This window comes from Dendrobates tinctorius, unplaced genomic scaffold (assembly GCF_039654945.1).
Source record: "Dendrobates tinctorius isolate UK_male_01 unplaced genomic scaffold, ASM3965494v1 ptg000310l, whole genome shotgun sequence".
NCBI lineage: Eukaryota > Metazoa > Chordata > Amphibia > Anura > Dendrobatidae > Dendrobates > Dendrobates tinctorius.
Genome location: NW_027361977.1, coordinates 364,686 through 383,597, shown reverse-complemented (window position 1 = coordinate 383,597; position 18,912 = coordinate 364,686). Strand labels below are relative to the sequence as shown.

Here is an 18,912-nt window from a genome sequence, read left to right as displayed (position 1 = left end):
CAATATATGCTAAGAATTTACTCGACTGGTTACCCAATTCAAAGTAAGTCATTTTATCGAAAAAAGTTCTCTCTGGGCTTTTTCCTGCAAATGCAACAGATATTCCCTCCCCTTCCCAAACCACCTATGCAAGGAATCATCAGAGGGGTTTCTGATATATTCATCCTCCAAGAGTTTACACTCCTCAGCAAGGCTTTGCTCCCTCTTACAGGATTCTCTTTTAATATATGAGATCGTGAACACATCCCCTGACATATGCTGAGTGTATCCCACACCACTAATCTATCAGGGAACTTAGGCTACTTTCACATTAGCGGTTTTTAGCACTGCGCTTTGTGCGCAATAGAAACACATGCAAAAAAACGCATCATGCGTTTCGTATGCGTTTGCTTTTTTTAGGCGCATGCGTTTTAACCAGTTTCTAGCCATGTTAGCTGTTAAAACGCATACATGTCCATGCGCAAGCCTGCGTTCCCATAGACTGTAATGTGATTTTTTTTGGCGCATTCCGTGCGTAAGTGTTTTTTTGACACAGGTTGGACGGACCAAAAATGCAACAGGTTGCGTCCGGAGCGCCTAGGCGCACACTACAAAAACACATGCGCACGAAAACGCATACAAATGCATACAAGACCATAAGATAAGATAAGATAATCCTTTAATTGTCCCACCATGGGGAAATTCAGAGCATTACAGTAGCAAGGCAGGAACAAGTACAGATACAGATGCATAAAGGCATTACATTGACAGTAGGTAGGTACATATACGGGGGGAAAAAAAAAAAAAAAATGTAACCGGACTGTCACAGCTTTGGATCTATCAGTTCACTGTTTGGGTCATTCTCCGTTTTGGACAGTGCTGGTTATACAGCCTAACTGCAGCAGGAAGGAAGGACTTTCGATAGCGCTCCCTCTCACATTTAGGATGAAGTAGCCGGTCACTGACAGTACTGCACATCTTTGTCACGGTCTCATGCATGGGATGGGAATCATTCTGCACCATGTAGCTCACCTTGGCCAGTATCCTCCTGTCGCCTACTTCCTGAACTGGATCAAGGGGGCATCCCAGGACAGAGCTGGCCCTTCTAATCAGTTTGTCCAGCCTATTCCTATCCCTGGTTGATATGCCACTACCCCAGCACGCCACACCAAAGAAGATGACTGATGCCACAACAGAGTTGAAGAAGGATGCAAGGAGTGCCCCTCTAACTCCGAAGGCTCTCAGCCTTCTGAGCAGATAAAGCCTGCTTTGGCTCTTCCTGTACACTGCATCCAAGTGATGGGCCCAGTCAAGCTTATTATTGAGGATCACACCAAGGTACTTATAGGTGTCGACTATCTCAATGTCATTTCCCTGAATGTTCACCACTACTGGTGGATATTTGCCCTTGCGAAAGTCCACCACCAATTCCTTGGTCTTCCCGGAATTAATCCTAAGGTGGTTCCTCTGACACCACTCCACAAAAGCTTGGTTAGTGTCTCTGTACTCTCTTTCATCACCTCCTGTGATGAGGCCTACTATTGCAGAGTCATCAGAATACTTCTGCAAGTAGCAGCTAGATGAGTTGCACCTAAAATCCGCAGTGTACAGTGTGAAGAGAAAAGGGGCAAGAACTGTACCTTGAGGTGCCCCTGTATTGCAGATCACCGTGTCTGACACACTGTCCCGAACCTTTACAAACTGAGGTCAGTTCGTGAGGTAGTTAAGGATCCAGGTGGAGAGTTGGAGGTCCACACCAACAAGGCCCAGCTTGTCTCTCAGTAGACCTGGCTGTATGGTGTTAAAAGCACTAGAGAAATCGAAGAACATTATTCTCACAGTGTTCCCAGGTTTCTCCAGGTGAGAGAGTCCTATCTAGAAGGTGGATAATGGCATCATCCACACCAATGCCCGGCCTGTAGGCAAACTGGAGAGGGTCCATATCCGAGCTCACTAGAGGACGGAGACGTGTGAGAGCCAATCTCTCTAATACCTTCATCAGGTGTGATGTCAATGCTACAGGTCTACAGTCATTAAGGTCTTTCGGATAAGGTTTCTTCGGAACCGGTACCACACACGATAATTTCCACAGTTGTGGTACTATACCTATTCTCAGGCTCATATTGAACAGATATGTAATGATCTCACTCAGCTGGTGCCCGCAGGTTTTGATTAGTCTTGCACTGATGCCGTCAGGACCTGCAGCCTTCAAAACTTTGATCTTATTCAGTTCTTTTGCAACCTGGGTACTTGTGAAGAACAGACCCTGGCTCAGTTGACAAGTTGCAGCAGGGGGTGAAGTTATTGTAGCAGAGAGGTGTGAATGGTATGCAGGGGCAGGAGCAGCCAGTGTGTGATTAAATCTGTTAAAGAATAGATTAAGTTTATTAAGCCCCTCTTTATCTACAACCATCCTGGAGACAGTCTGTCTATGCCCAGATATAGACTTTAGACCCTCCCAGACTTCATGGATCCTTTTCTGTGACAGTTTCAGTTCAATTTTTCTCTTATAATTAGCCTTTCCCTGCCTGATTAGATTCTTCAGATCTTTCTGCACCTCTCGCAGCCTGCCCTTGTCACCTGATCTGAAGGCCAACTTCTTCTCTTTGAGAAGAGCCTTTATTCCAGGGCTGATCCATGGTTTGTTGTTAGAGAAGCACCTCACTACTTTTGTGGGTACCGTGTTGTCTACACAGAAATTAATGTAGTCCGTTATACAGTGTGTGAGACCATCCATGTCATCACCATAGGAATCTTGCAGCACATCCCAAGTGGTTGTTTCAAAGCAGTCTCTCAGAGCATCATCACTCTCCTCAGTCCATATCTTCACTATGCGAGTGACAGCAGGTTCTCTCTGTACAAGTGGCTTGTACACGGGTTGGAGGTGCACTAGGTTGTGATCAGATCTTCCAAAGGGCGGTAGGGCTGACAAGGCATATGCCCCTCTCACATTGGCAAAGAACAAGTCCAATGTTTTGTTGTCTCTAGTGAGGCAGGTAACATACTGTGTGCAACTGGGTAGTATGGATGCTGGAGACACATGATTGAAGTCTCCCGAAACCAGAAGGAGTGCTTGGGGGTGAAGGGACTGCATCATGCTCACTGTGGATTGTAGGACCTCAGTGGCGGCATCAGCTTTCGCAGAAGGGGGGACATATGCAGCTATCATGATTACATGCGATAGTTCCCTCGGTAAATAAAAAGGTCTCTTGCCCATAGCTAATAGCTCAATGTCCTTACAGCATGTTTGCTCCTTGACCACGATATGTCTAGAGTCACACCATCTATCATTCACAAATATCGCCAGCCCTCCGCCTTTCCTCTTACCGCTCTCCCTTGTCCTGTCCGCGCGAATGAGTTTAAAGCCATCCAACGAGACAACAGTGTCCGGAGTACCTTCGGTGAGCCAGGTCTCTGTAAACAGCAACATACTGCACTCCCTTAATTCCCGATGATGTCTGGTCAGCGCCGACAGTTCGTCCATCTTATTCCCGAGTGACCTCACATTGCCCATAATGACGGAGGGAAGAGCAGGTCTATAGCGCCATCTTCTAGCTTTCCTGAGGGCTCCAGCTCTGCAACCTCTTCTCTTAGTCTTCCTTATTTCTGGTGAAATGTCCTCTGGTCTATTAGCAGCATGCTGCCTTGCTGTGTCCCTAAGCAGCAGTATAGCTTCTCTGGAGTAGACAATAGGGTCTTTTTCAGTTCCTGGATTTCCCAACACAATAGATCCAAGTAAAAACAAGGTAAAAAGTCCATCAAAGGTCCAGGTCCTCTTATGGTTATCCATAGTGCAATGTCCTTTGGAGTAACAATAAAAAAGAGAAAGGAAAAATAGAAAAAATAGAGAAAAACATAGGGGCGCATGGTGGATGCGCTGCACTAAAAAAGCTAATGTGAAACCAGCCTTACCATAGTCTGTTATAAACACCTCCAGCTGGTCTTTTATTCCATCTTGTTCTCCTAAGAAGGATAGCCAGTATGTGGGTATATGCGGAATCTCTTGGGTCTATCAGGACCACCCAAACAGAAGCACATCACTAGTGGAGCATGATCAGATATTGCCCTGGGGAGGTACTCAATTTCACTTAAATCCGGTAATATAACATTATTTCCAAATGCTTGATCAATTCTGGATAAACAGCGGGCAGCTGGCTTGAAGCAGGAAAATTCTTTCTTAGGCTATGTGCCCACGTTGTGTGTTAAAACGCACACTGAAAACCGGACTCCTTCCCAGAAATCGTGCGTTTTTTTTCCGCGCGATTTCACCGCGATTCTGTTCGCGATTTTGCCGCGATTTTCTCAAGCACTTTCCAAGCGATTTGAAGCATCGCTTGGAAAGTGATTGACAGGTTGGTCACACTCGTCAAACATAGTGTTTGACGAGTGTGAGCAGCTTTTTACTATTGAGGCCGCCTATGCGGCCTCAATAGTAAAAGATAAAATGTTAAAAATAATAAAAAAATAAAAAAATCGGGGTATATTTACCTTCCGACGTCCCGCGCTGCCATCCCGGGCCTCAGCGTTCCCAGTAATGCCTTGCGAGACCTGTGATGACGTTGCGATCTCGCGAGACGGCTAGAGTCACGCGAGACTACGTCATCACAGGACCTTGCCGCAAGGCATTACTGGGAACGCTTAGGCCGGGAATGCAGCGCGGGACGTAGGAAGGTAAATATACCCCGATTTTTTATTTTTTATTCTTTTTTTTTACAGGGATATGGTACCCAGGGCCTGGAGGACAGTCTCCTCTCCTCCACACCGTGGGTATCAACCGCACATGAGATGCTTAACTTCCCGCATGGTGGGCATAGCCACATGCGGGAAGTAAGCGATTCTCATGCATTCCTATGGGTGCGGAATCGCGGCAATTCTTTGCGATTCCGCACAAAAGAATGATCATGCTGCGATTTTTTCCGTGATGCGATTCCGCCGCGGAAGAAAACGTAGCATTAGCGCAGCATGTGCGGAATGCCATAGGAATGCATGGGGGCGAAAATCGCGGCAAAAACGCTTAAAAATCTCATCGTGGGCACACAGCCTTAAAGGGATGTTGTTGCCTCCACAAATCCACCCATCCCATCTCCATTATAAAAGCCCTCAGCATAGTAGTGTCTTGGTTACCAGGCCTAGAACCTGTAGCACTTAGTCTATCTAAATGGGCGTTAAGAATCATATTAAAGTCCCCTGTGCATACCATTTTAGCCTCAGGATATTGTGCAACAAAAATCACAGCCTGTTCGAGTATATCAGTCTTAGCTGGTGGTGGATTATAAATATTAAGCAGTACATAAGGCACCATATCTATGAATGCATAAATGAAGATAAATCTACCTTCCGGATCTCTTTTCACTACTTGAGCCGACCACTGCAAGGATCTATGAATCATAATGACCGCACCCCTAGAGTAGGACGTATGTCTGGCGTGCCTCTGCCATTGCATCCATGGTTTATTCATTCTAGATATAGTGTCCGGTGTTAGGTGAATCTCTTGGAGGCAGATTATCTGTGCCTGTGTCTTACGTATCTGAGAAAACACCATATTCCGTTTCCTAGCTGTCCCCAGTACTCTTATGTTCCACGAAAAAAGTTTAAGTAATGCCATGTAGACACCTAAACAAATTTGTACCCAAAATAATATTCACTTCTTTTACCGTCAGCTCCATTACATATATATCTTTCCTGAATAATAAAGTATAGATGCAACGTTTGTTTCCAGCTAAATTCCTGATTAAAGGAAAAAACTAACCAATAATGGTCATGAAAAATTAACAAGGGATGCCCATGAACTTCTTCAAACTGAAGCACAGGCATAACTAGAATTTTCTTACTCTCATCCACCTATCCGAACCACCAATAACATATATCGGATCTATCGCATACTTGAAAGTAAGGTGCCCAATTCCCCCTCCCAGTACGGCAGACACTGAAGTATTGGTCCGGTCACCCAGGTTTTACTTGACCCTGAGGGTAACAGAGTTCCCAGACCAAGAAGAGCGACAACAGCATCCCGGAGATGAACGCGTTACTCCTCCATTACCAACTCCTCCGTCAACCTTCCCATGGACAGGAGCTTAAGTGGTCATATGTCCAGCACATAACATATCTAGAAAAGAAAAAGAGGGAGAGATGCAACAACAACAAAATAGCCAACATATTAGGTTTAACAGATCAATCTATAAACAGCTAGTAATAAACCATTGCAGTACCCAATCCAGGTATGAGCATAAGTCTTACAAGAAGCAACTAACAATGGTTTTTAACAGGGAAAAATGCAAAGTACTACATCTGGGCAATAAAAATGAAAAAAAGCATATACAGAATGGGAGGAATAGGGCTAAGCAACAGCACATGTGAAAAAGACTTGGGTATACTAATAGATCACAGACTGAATATGAGTCAACAGTGTGATGCAGCAGCAAAAATGGCAAATGCAATTCTAGGATGTAGTAACAGAAGCATACAGTCTAGATCATGTGAAGTCATTATTGCCCTCTACTCCTCTTTGGTCAGACCTCATCTGGAATACTGTGTCCAGTTTTGGTCACCACATTTTAAAAAAGACATCAACAAACTGGAGCAAGTTCAGAAAAGGGCGACCAGAATGGTGACCGGTCTGCAAACCCTGTCTTATGAGGAAAGGTTACTGGATTTGGGAATGTTTAGTTTGCAGAAGAGAAGACTGAGAGGAGACTTAATAACTGTCTACAAATATCTCAAGGGCTGTCACATTGTAGAAGGATCATCTTTATTCTCATTTGCACAAGGAAAGACTAGAAGCAATGGGATGAAACACAGTTTAGATTTTAGAAAAAACTTTTTGACAGTTAGAGTGATCAATGAGTGGAACAGGCTGCCACGAGAGGTGGCGAGTTCTCCTTCAATAGAAGTCTTCAGAGGCTGGACAGACATCTGTCTGGGATGATTTAGCAAATCCTTCTTATGAGCAGGGGGTTGGACCAGATGGCCCAGGAGGTCCCTTCCAACTCTACGATTCTATGATTCTAACATTAGTATCTGTCCATACTAATATACACTACTGTTGTTACTTCTGCCATCTTCCTCTCCCAGAAATCCATTCCTCCGCCTCTATCGGGTTCTGAAAGAAAATTACCCTTCCATCATCTACTACTCTAAGCCTGGCTGGGTACGCCATAGAATGGATCACATTTGAGCACTTGAAGCGTCTTTTGATTGACGTAAATGAGGCTCTTGGCTTCTGCAAATCTGCCGAAAAATCTGGAAATAGCATCACAGTATTGTCATACTTTATTACTTGGGCCTTCCGTGCCAATTGTAGGATATAGTATCTGTCTTTCCAATTGAGAAATTTGGCCAGCAGGGGTCTTGGAGGCACCCCTGGAGGATTTGGACTCCCAGGCACACGGTGTGCCCTCTCCACCGCATACGCAGCAGAGAAGGTGGCTTCCGGAAGCAAAGTACGGATCCATTTTTCCACAAAATCACTCAGATTGTTCCCTTCAGCTCTCTCCGGCAATCCAATGATACAGATATTATTTTGCCTCAATCTATTTTCCAGGTCATCTTGCTTTTGTACACATAGCACTAAAATGTGTTCCAATACTCTGATCCGCTCATTTAGAGGCAAAAAGTCCAACACTTCTGATAGCAAAAAAACCCTGAAGAAAAACCACTAGACTTCTCGCACTATATCAGCACTCTGGCATATTCTGAGAACAGAGCAAAAAGAGGCCAATCTAATAAGGGACAAAAAGCAAACTTGGCACATACAGTGAAATAAGAATGGAAATTCAGCACAGCCCCAGCTGCGGCTGGCTGACCACACAAAAAACTGAATAGACCAAGCCAAATCAAAAGTGAACATTAGCAGAGAACACTTAGCTTGAGATGGCAGGAACTGAACTGGAAACTCAGACCTCAGGAGGCAGGAAAAAATCACCAGCATGGGAATAGGTAGTCGGCTGTCTTAAATCCAATCAGAGACTCCAGATGTCCAATCCTCATCCTCACCATCAGGTGGCAGGTCTCTGTTAATTAGATCAGCTTCATTATCTCCTGCCACCACCAGAGGGAGCCCGGAAAGAGAACTCACAACTCCTCCGTCAACACAACTAGCTCCCTCGGCAGAAACCAGAGGCAGACCAGAAAGTGAGTTCACAACAGTACCCCCCTTGAGGAGGGGTCACCGAACCCTCATCCACAGCCCCAGGCCAATCAGGATGGGCCCAGTGAAAAGCACGAACCAATCTATTGGCATGAATGTCAGAAGCAGAGACCCAAGAATTATCCTCCTGGCCATAACCCTTCCATTTGACCAAATACTGGAGTCTCAGTCTAGCCAAACGAGAATCCAATATTTTCTCTACCTCATATTCCACATTGCCTTTAACCAATACAGGGTCAGGAAGTGCCGCCATAGGAACTACTGGCTCAACAAACCTCTTCAGCAGAGATTTGTGAAACACGTTATGGATCTTAAACGTAACTGGAAGAGCCAATCGAAAAGAAACAGGATTAAGAATCTCCAAAATCTTATAAGGTCCAATAAATCTTGGCTTGAACTTTGGAGATGCAACCTTCATAGAGATATTCTTTGATGACAACCAAACCATATCACCCACTTTAAACCGGGGACCAATGGTCCTATGCCGGTTGGAAAACCGCTGGGCCTTTTCCTGAGAAAGGAACAACTTATCAACCACTTGGTCTCAAATCTGCTGCATTCTTTCTACCACAGTGTCCACACCTGGGCAGGCTGAAGACTCCACTTGCCCTGAAGAAATCGAGGATGAAACCCAAAGTTACAGAAAAAGGGCGACATCAAAGTGGCAGAACTAGCTCTATTGTTTAGCGCGAATTCGGCCAAGGGCAAAAATGAGACCCAGTCATCCTGATCAGCAGATATAAAACATCTCAAATAGGACTCCAAAGTCTGGTTTGTTCTCTCCGTCTGCCCATTGGTCTGAGGATAAAACGCAGAAGAGAAAGATAACTGAATTCCCAGATTGGAACAAAAAGCTTTCCAGAATCTGGAAACAAACTGGACTCCTCTGTCCGACACAATGTTCTCAGGAATCCCATGCAACCGAACTACCTGTTGTAAAAACAAGGGCACCAACTCTGAGGAAGATGGCAACTTTGGGGGTGGTACAAGATGGACCATCTTAGAAAATCTATCACAAATCACCCAGATAACAGTCATTCTCTGAGAGACAGGAAAATCAGAAATAAAATCCATTGAGGTATGGGTCCATGGCCTCTTGGGCACCGGCAGGGGCATCAACAACCCACTAGAGCGAGAACAGGGTTTAGACCGAGAACAAGTCCCACAGGACTGCACAAAATTCCTGACATCACTAGATAAGGCAGGCCACCAAAAAGACAGACTCACCAAATCTCTGGTACCAAAAATACCTGGATGACCAGCCAATGCGGAGCAATGAACTTGAGACATCACTCTCTTTCTCCACTGGTCAGGAACATACAATTTTCCCATAGGACAACGCTCAGGCTTATCCTCCTGAAATTCCTCCAGGGCGCATCTCAAATCGGGCGAGATGGCAAAAAGAACTACCTCCTCACCTAGGATGGTAGTAGGCTCAGTCACAATAAGAGAATCAGCAAAGAAACTCCTAGAAGGGCATCTGCCTTAACATTCATAGTGCCCGGAAGAAAAGAGACCACAAAATTAAGACGCGTGAAAAACAAGGCTCACCTAGCCTGTCTAGGATTCAAGCGTTTGGCCGACTCAAGGTAAATCAGTAAAGTAAACATGTGGGAAATGTTACTTACAAAGTTTTTTGGGTGCCATATCTCTGTGATTTAAGGGCAGAAAAATCAAAGTTGGAAAATTGCGAAATTTACAACATTTTTGCCAAATTTCCTTTTTTTCCACATATAAACGCAAGTTATATGAATTGAATTTTACCACTAACATGAAGAACAATATGTCACGAGAAAAACAATGTCAGAATCACCAGGATCCATGGAAGCATTCCAGAGTTATGACCTCATAAAGGGACAGTGGTCAGAATTGTAAAAATTGGCCCGGTCATTAACGTGCAAACCACCCTTGGGGTTAAAGGGGTTAAGTAACATGCTCTCCATTTCCTTGTGATCCTCTTTGAGATGGTGCTACTCTTTCATTGGAGTCCAGATGTGTTTAATTAAAATGATAGGACTTGATTTGGAAAGGCACACACCTGTCTATATAAGACCTCACAGCTCATAGTGCATGTCAGACCATATGAGAATCATGAGGTCAAAGGGAGAATCATGAGGTCAAAGGAACTGGCCAAGGAGCCCAGAGACAGGATTGTGGCAAGGCACAGGTCTGGCCAAGGTTAAAAAAGAATTTCTGCAGTACTCAAGGTTTCTAAAAGCACAGTGGCTTCCATAATCCTTAAATGGAAGAATGTTGGGACTACCAGATGTCTTCCTAGACCTGGCCGTCCAGCCAAACTGAGCAATCATGGGAGAAGAGCCTTGCTGAGAGAGGTAAAGAAGAACCCCAAGATCACTGAGGCTGAGATTCACAGATGCAGTAGGGAGATGGGAGAAAGTTCCACAAAGTTAACTATCACTGCAGCCCTCCACCAGTCAGGCCTTTATGGCAGAGTGACCCGACAGAAGCCTCCCCTCAGTACCATACATATGAAAGATTGCATAGAGTTTGCTAAAAAAAAAAGCACATGAAGAACTCCCAGACTATGAGAAATAAGATTCTCTGGTCTGATGAGACAAAGATAGAACATTTTTGTGATAATTCTAAGCGGTATGTGTGGAGAAAACCAGGCACTGCCCATCACCTGCCCAATACAATTCCAACAGTGAAACATGGTGGTGGCAGCATCATGCTATGGGGTTGTTTTTCAGCTGCAGGGACAGGACGACTGGTTACAATTGAAGGAAACATGAATGCGGCCAAATACAGAGATATCCTGGATGAAAACCTCTTCCAATGACTCTAAGCACACAGCCAAAATAACAAAGGAGTGGCTTCAGAACAACTCTGTGACCATTTTTGACTGGCCCAGCCAGAGCCCTGACCTAAATCCCATTGAGCATCTCTGGAGAGACCTAAAAATGGCTGTCCACCAATGTTCACCATCCAACCTGATGGAACTGGAGATGATCTACAAGGAAAAATGGCAGAGGATCCCCAAATCCAGGTGTGAAAAACTTGTTGCATCATTCCCAAGAAGATTCATGGCTGTACAAGCTCAAAAGGGTGCTTCTACTCAATACTAAGCAAAGGGTCTGAATACTTATGACCATGTGATATTTCAGTTTTTCTTTTTTAATAAATTTGCAAAAATTTCTACATTTCTGTTTTTTTTAGTCATGATGGGGGGAAGAGTGTACATTAATGAGAAAAAAAATGAGCTTTTTTGAATTTACCAAGTGGCTGCAATGAAAGAAAGAATCAAAAATTTAAAGGGGTCTGAATACTTTCTGTACCCACTGTAGATTTCCCTATTGCTCATTCACTTTGCATTTTGTTACTTGATAAAAATAAATCAGCAACACTCCTACTTTTTTAAAGCCTTCTTTTCTGTATTTTAGTCACACCTGCCTAAAACTTTTGCAAAGTACAGTGTGTGTATATGCAAAATCAGTAGCGTGTGTGTGTAAGTATAGTGGGGAAAAAAGTATTTAGTCAGCCACCAATTGTGCAAGTTATCCCACTTATGAAGAGGAGAGAGGCCTGTAATTGACATCATAGGTAGGTCACAACTATGAGAGTCAAAATGAGAAAACAAATCCAGAAAATCACTTTGTCTGATTTGGCAAGATTTATTTTGCAAATTATGTGGAAAATAAGTATTTGGTCATTAACAAAAGTTCATCCCAATATTTTATTATGTATCCTTTGTTGGCAATGACAGAGGTCAAATGTTTTCTGTTAGTCTTCACAGGTTGGCCAAACTGTTGGTGGTATGTTGACCCCTTCTTTCATGCAGATCTCCTCTAGAGCAGTGATGTTGTGGGCCTGTAACTAGGCAACACGGACTTTCAAATCCCTCCAAAAGTTTTCTATGGGGTTGAGATCTGGAGACTGGCTAGGCCACTCCAGGATCTTTATATGCTTCTTACGAAGCCACTCCCTTCATTGCCCTGACGGTGTGCTTGGGATCATTATCATGCTTAAAGACCCATCCACATTTCATCTTCAATGCCCTTGCTGATTGACGGAGGTTTGCACTCAAAATCTCACGATACATGGCCCCATTCATTCTTTCATGTACACGGATCAGTCGTCCTGGTCCCTTTACAGAGAAACAGCCCCAAAGCATGATGTTGCTACCCCCATGCTTAACAGTAGGTATTGTGTTCTTTGGATGCAACTCAGCATTCTGTCTCCTCCAAACGCAGCGAGTTTTCTTTCTACCCAACAGTAGCCATCAGACCATATGACATTGTCCCAATACTCTTCTGGATAATCCAAATTCTCTTTAGCAAACTTCAGATGGGCCCGGACATGTACTGGCTTGAGCAGGGGGACGTGTCGGGCACTGCAGGATCTGAGTCCCTGGCGGCTTAGTGTGTTACTGATGGTAGTGTTTGTTGCGGTGGTCCCAGCTCTATGCAGGACATTCACTAGGTCCCCCATGTGGTTCTGGGAATTTTGATCACTGTTCTTGTGATAATTTTGACCCCGCGGGGTGAGATCTTGCGTGGCGCCACAGATCAAAGAAGATTATCAGTGGTCTTGTATGTCTTTCCATTTTCTTCTTATTGCTCCCAAAGTTAATTTCATCACACCAAGCAGCTTGCCTATTGCAGATTCAGTCTTCCCAGCCTGGTGCAGGGCTAGAATTTTGTTTCTGGTGTCCTTCGACAGCTCTTTGGTCTTCACCATAGTTTCGAGTTTGACTGTTTGAGGTTGTGGACAGGTGTCTTTTATATTGATAACAAGTTCAAACAGGTGCCGTTACTACAGATTATGAGTGGAGGACAGAGGAGCCTATTAAAGAAGAAGTTACTGGTCTGTGAGACCCAGAAGTCTTGCATGTTTATAGGTGACCAAATACTTATTTTTCACCATAATTTGGAAAATAAACCTTGCCAAACCAGACAAGGCGATTTTCTGAATTTGCTTTCTCATTTTGACTCTCATAGTTGTGATCTACCTATGATGTCAATTATAGGCCTCTATAATCTTCATAAGTGGGAGAACTTGCACAATTGGTGGCTGACTAAATGCTTTTTTCCCCGCTGTGTATATATATATATATATATATATGGTACATACATCAAATGAGTCTGATTTTTGCATATTTCTAGACACTTTTCCAAAAGGGCTTCGGAAAGCAGAGTCCTAGAATGAACCAGATTTATTATTAATGTGCCCCACAATTTTAGCGCAAAATAATGGTTTATTGTGAACTAACCAAATAGATGGTTTTTGAGAAAAGTGTCTATGTTGTCTATTAGGGTGGACCAATTTTATCATGCAGTGTACACTACTGTTATTAACTTGATACAAATTCTGCCTGCCTCCCTATGGGTACCGTCACATTTAACGATGCACCAGCGATCCCGACCACGATACGACCTGGTCAGGATCGCTGGTGCATCGCTAAATGGTCGCTAGTGAGCTGCCACACAGGCAGATCTCACAGCGATGCAGCAGCGATACAGCGGTCGTTACTTACCTTTCAGACGCGGCGATCCAGACGTCCTCCCATCCGCGTCCACGCGTCGCTCGTCGGCGCCAGCAGGAAGCCTAGCAGGAAGTGCCCGACGAGAAATGGAGCTGCGCAATCAGCGACAGACAGCGGGGGACAGCGTCAGACTGGAGCACCTTGGGCCCACCAGAGAAAATCATTCTTGGGGCCCACTATGTAGCTACATAGAGATAAATACAAGACCGCCAATTGTGTGGTAAAACACTAATATCAGGGTATAATATAAGGTAGTACAAATCTTAATTATGTAGCAGGAGTTGGGGTAGCCTCCCTCATAGAATATAAAGCAGCCCCCTCATATAGTATAATGCAGCCCCCTCATATAGTATAATGCAGCCTCTTCATAGAATATAAAGCAGCCCCCTCATATAGTATAATGCAGCCCCCTCATATAGTATAATGCAGCCTCTTCATAGAATATAATGAAGCCCCCTCATAGAATATAATGCAGCCCCCTCATAGAATATAATGCAGCCTCCTCATAGAATATAATGCAGCCCCCTCATAGAATATAAAGCAGCCCCCTCATATAGTATAATGCAGCCTCTTCATAGAATATAATGCAGCCCCCTCATAGAATATAATGCAGCCCCCTCATAGACTATAGCCCTCTCATAGGGTTTAATGCTGCCCCCCCCTTAGGGTATAATGTTATATAGATATAGAGTTAGATGTAGAAATAGATAGATAGACAGAGATAGATGGATAGATAATGGATAGATAGATAGATAGATAGATAGATAGATAGATAGATATACAAAAAAAAAATCTTTAGATAGATAAAGAGATAGAGATAGATATAGAGATAATAGCTAGATATAGAGATAATAGATAGATATAGCGATAGCTATAGAGATAATAGATATAGAGATAGATATAGAGATAGATAGATATAGAGAGAGACATAGAGATAGATAGATAGATAGAAATAGATATAGTTGGATATAGAGAGAGATAGATATATATATATTTATATAGAGAGAGAGAGAGAGAGAGATATAGATAGATAGATATAAAGATAGATAGAGATATAGAGCGATACAGTAGAGATAGATAGAGATAAATATATAGAGATAGATAGAGATAAATATATAGAGATAGATAGAGATAGCGATAGATAGATAGATAGAGTTGGATATAGTGAGAGATAGAGATATAGATAGATATAGAGATAGATATAGAGTTAGAGAGATATAGAGAGATATATATAGATATATATATAGAGATACTAGATAGATAGATAGATATAGAGATAGATAAATAGATATATAGATAGATATAGAGATAGATATAGAGATAGATAGATAAAGATATAGATGATAGATAAAGATAGATAGATATAGAGACAGATAAAGATAGAGATATAGATAGATATAGAGATTGATAGATATAGATAGAGAGATAGATATAGATTGATAGATATAGATAGAAAGATAGATATAGAGAGAGCTAGATATAGAGCTAGATATAGAGATAGCTAGAGAGATAGATAATGCATAGATAAATAGATAGATATAGATAATAGATAGAGATAGATAATATATAGATAGAGATAGATTGATAGATAGATATAGAGATAATATAGATAATAGAGATAGATAGATATAGATAGATAATAGATAGATGATAGATATAGAGATAGATAATAGATAGATATAGCGATAGGTAGATAGAGAAAGAAAGATAGATATAGAGATAGATAGATAATAGCTATATAGAAAGATAGATAAAGATAGATAGATATAGATAAGAGAGACAGAGAGAGATATATATAGAGATAGATTGATATAGAGATAGATAGACAGAGCGATAGAGATATAAAAAAACAAACCACAATACTCACCTCTCCTCCTCGCTCCCACGCTGATTCTGGCAGCCGGCTTCAGTGTCAAGAGGGGGCACTCTGCCAGACACACAGCGGGGGCGCGATGTAGTGACGTCATCGCGCACTGGCTGTGAGTCAGGAGCAGAGGGGACTGAGGGCGGCGCCGGCCCTGATGCAGAGCGGCTTACTGGGCTGGGGGCGGGGCCTCTGGGGATGGAGACTGTGAAATGATATTCACTGCTTCGCAGTGAATATTCATTTCTCTTTAGCAGCGGGGACAGGGGCTCCTGCCTCCTGTCACCCGCTGCTGCTCCACTGGCAGGGGCCCCCATAGCAGCTGCATGGTGTACGACACACCATTGGCTGGGGGCCCCTGGAGCAGCGGGGGCCCTAGGCAACTGCTGGCCCAGGGCCCACCAGATGCCAGGGCCCACCGGAGAATCCTCCGGTTCTCCAGTGGGCCAGTCCGATGCTGGCGGGGGAGCAGGTTGGAGGTAAGCATCACACATAGCGATATCGCTAGCAATATCGCTGCTGCGTCACCAAATCGGTGATGCTTTACCGATATTTCTAGCGATATCGCTATGTGTAAAACCCCCTTATGTCTTTAATTAATTTTAATAAATTTGCCCCATTGTGATATCTCCTAGTTGCTGTTATTGTGGCTCATTCCCATTAAGGCAAATTCCACTTCCAGAATACAGCCCATGAGTAATGCGTTTTCCAAATGAAAGTGACAATGATTTTCTACACTCCAACGCCTTTAACTCTATAAACAAATTGAAATCAATAAGTCATCTTCCTGTTGTTGCATTATTTCTCATAAAAGGGAAGGATGAAATCAATTGTTGTTGTTAAATGTCGCTTGAATGAAACTAATTATTGCACACACTATATAGTGGAAATATTATGTGCCGTCCCCTTTCCGAATCCAGATCTTAGCAGGGTGTTGTCTGTACAACTGGCCTTTTGTGAAGATTTCTCGTCCCATGTGACCACTGCAGCCAATCAGATTTTGCAGTGCTCACATGAAATGAGGTGCTTTTGTAGGAAACCAGTTTGTACAGAGACCTGCAGAAGACCAGTCAAGGAAGCCATAAAATAGAGAAGGTGATTACAGTGATTATATTTTTTTACACTATTGCTACAATTCTATGTGCACTTTTATTTTCTCTTAAATCACCATTTTTAACCGATCTTATGTTTATAGAATTAACATAGAAGCAAGAAAATCCCCAAAGCTGTCACGTGCTGCACAAGACATTACAAGGTCCCCTCGATTACCTATAAGGAAGTCTTCCATTGGATCACCAAGCTTAACTCGAAGAGAATTTCCTTTAGATGATATCACACAGGTGAGATTGATAACATACATGCAATTTCTTTAATGCAAAAATTTACAGTTGTGCTCAAAAGTTTACATACCCTGGCCGAATTTTTTGCTTTCTTGGCCTTTTTTCAGAGAATATGAATGATAACACCAAAACTTTTTCTACTCATGGTTAGTGGTTGGGTGAAGCCATTTATTGTCACACTACTATGTTTCCCTTTTGAAATCATAATGACAACTCAAAACATCCAAATGACTCTGATCAAAAGTTCACATATCCCATTTCTTAATACCGTGTATTGCTCCCTCTAACATCAATGACAACTTGATGCCTTTTGTGGTAGTTGTGGATGAGGTTCTTTATTTTCTCAGATGGTAAAGCTGCCCATTCTTCTTAGCAAAAAGCCTCCAGTTCCTGTAAATGCCTGGTCTGTCTAGCATGAACTGCTCACTTGAGATCTCTCCAGAGTGGCTCAATGATACTGAGGTCAGGAGACTGAGATGACCACTCCAGAACCTTTACTTTGTTCTGCTGTAGCCAATGACATGTCGACTTGGCCTTGTGTTGTGAATCGTTGTCATGTTGGAACGTTCAAGTGTGTCCCATGCGCAGCTTCTGGGCTAATAACTGCAAATTTGCCTCCAATATTTGCTGATAACGTGCTGCATTCATCTTTCCTTCAACATTGACCAATTTTCCTGTTCCACCTCTGTGCTTTACAGTAGGAATGGTGTTCGTTTCATCATAGACCTTGTTGACCTCTCTCCAAATGTAACGTTTATGGTTGTGGCTAGAAAGTTCAATTTTGATCTCATCACTCAAAATTACCTTGTTCCAGAAGTTTTGAGGCTTGTCTCTGTGCTGTTTTGCATATTGTAGGCGAGATACTTTGTGGCATTTATGCAGTAATGGCTTTCTTCTGGCGACTCGACCACGCAGCCCATTTTTCTTCAAGTTCCTCCTTATTGTGCATCTTGAAACAGCCACACCGCTAGTTTTCAGAGAGTCCAGTATTTCAGCTGATGTTATTTGTGGGTTTTTCTTTGCATCCCAAACAATTTTCATGGCAGTTGTGGACGAAATTTTGTTGGTCTACCTGACCGTGGTTTTGTTTTTACAGAGCCCCTGATTTTCTATTTGTTAATCACAGTTTGAATGCTGCTGACTTGGCATTATTGATTCCTTGTGTGACGAGTGTCAGCTTACGCTGAGTCGTTCTTCTTAGAAAGAGTGGACCCTCTGGGCCGTGGCACCCACCCACCTAGGGCGAGCTGACCTAATGAGAACCACCCCCTATACAGGGAGTGTCAGGGGCAAGACCAAGGGGGTGAGCCACCACGGCAGCTGGACCAGACGGCCGGCTCAGGGAAACAAGACAAGACGAGACAAAGCATTAGTTCAAGTAGACTTCATTTAAGGAAGGCTTCAGGGTACAACAGGTGCAAAGGTGAACACACAAAAACACAAAGCAAGATGCGTGCAAGGCACGCCGAGGTCCAAGGCTTGAGGAACTCTTCTAGGCAAAACAGGTGTAAACGTGAACACACGGAATCCATATAACAGGGTGCGTGCGAGGGCACGCCAAAGTCCAAGCCAGGGTACGAGGCATCGGGATCTGGAAGGCTGGCAAGGACTGACAGGGTCCAGGCATCTGGCTCCAAGCCTCCGGCAGCGGTCATCAGGCTTCAGGAATCCGGAAGATACACTAGGCGACAAAACAGGGTGCGTGCTGGGAGACACGCCAGGATCAGATTCTCAGAACGGAGACCTGTGCATGCCGAGGGGCACGCCAGGGACGGGTACGAGGACGGAGGCCTGCACATGCGAGGGCACGCCAGGGAAGGGTTCAATGGCATCGGAATCCGGGGTGCTGGCATCGACCGACAGGGTCCAGGAATCAGGCTACGGACATCAGCTCCGGACATCAGGCCGCAGTCATCTAGGTCCGGACCTCTGGCAGCGGTCGGCAGGTTACGGAATCCGGCAGGCAAACTAGGGTTCAGAGCAGAGTAAAAGAGACAAAGACTTTGTGCAAGAGTAGCACGAAAAGGCACAGTGCGAGAACCAGCGTGAGTGCAAGGGAGCACAGAGACCACGGCTGGGA

At 43.7% G+C, this 18,912-nt stretch overlaps 1 protein-coding gene across 12 annotated transcripts in view; it reads left to right on the top strand.

Moving 5' to 3' along the window:
- The window catches only part of TULP4 (TUB like protein 4), a 1,043,161-nt gene that overhangs the window by 907,509 nt on the left and 116,740 nt on the right, over positions 1 to 18,912 (top strand). For all 12 annotated transcript variants that reach the window (XM_073560996.1, XM_073560990.1, XM_073560994.1 and 9 more), the window contains one exon: positions 16,688 to 16,832. In XM_073560996.1, the coding sequence (XP_073417097.1) occupies positions 16,688 to 16,832 (145 nt within the window). The remainder of the gene's footprint in view (positions 1 to 16,687; positions 16,833 to 18,912) is intronic.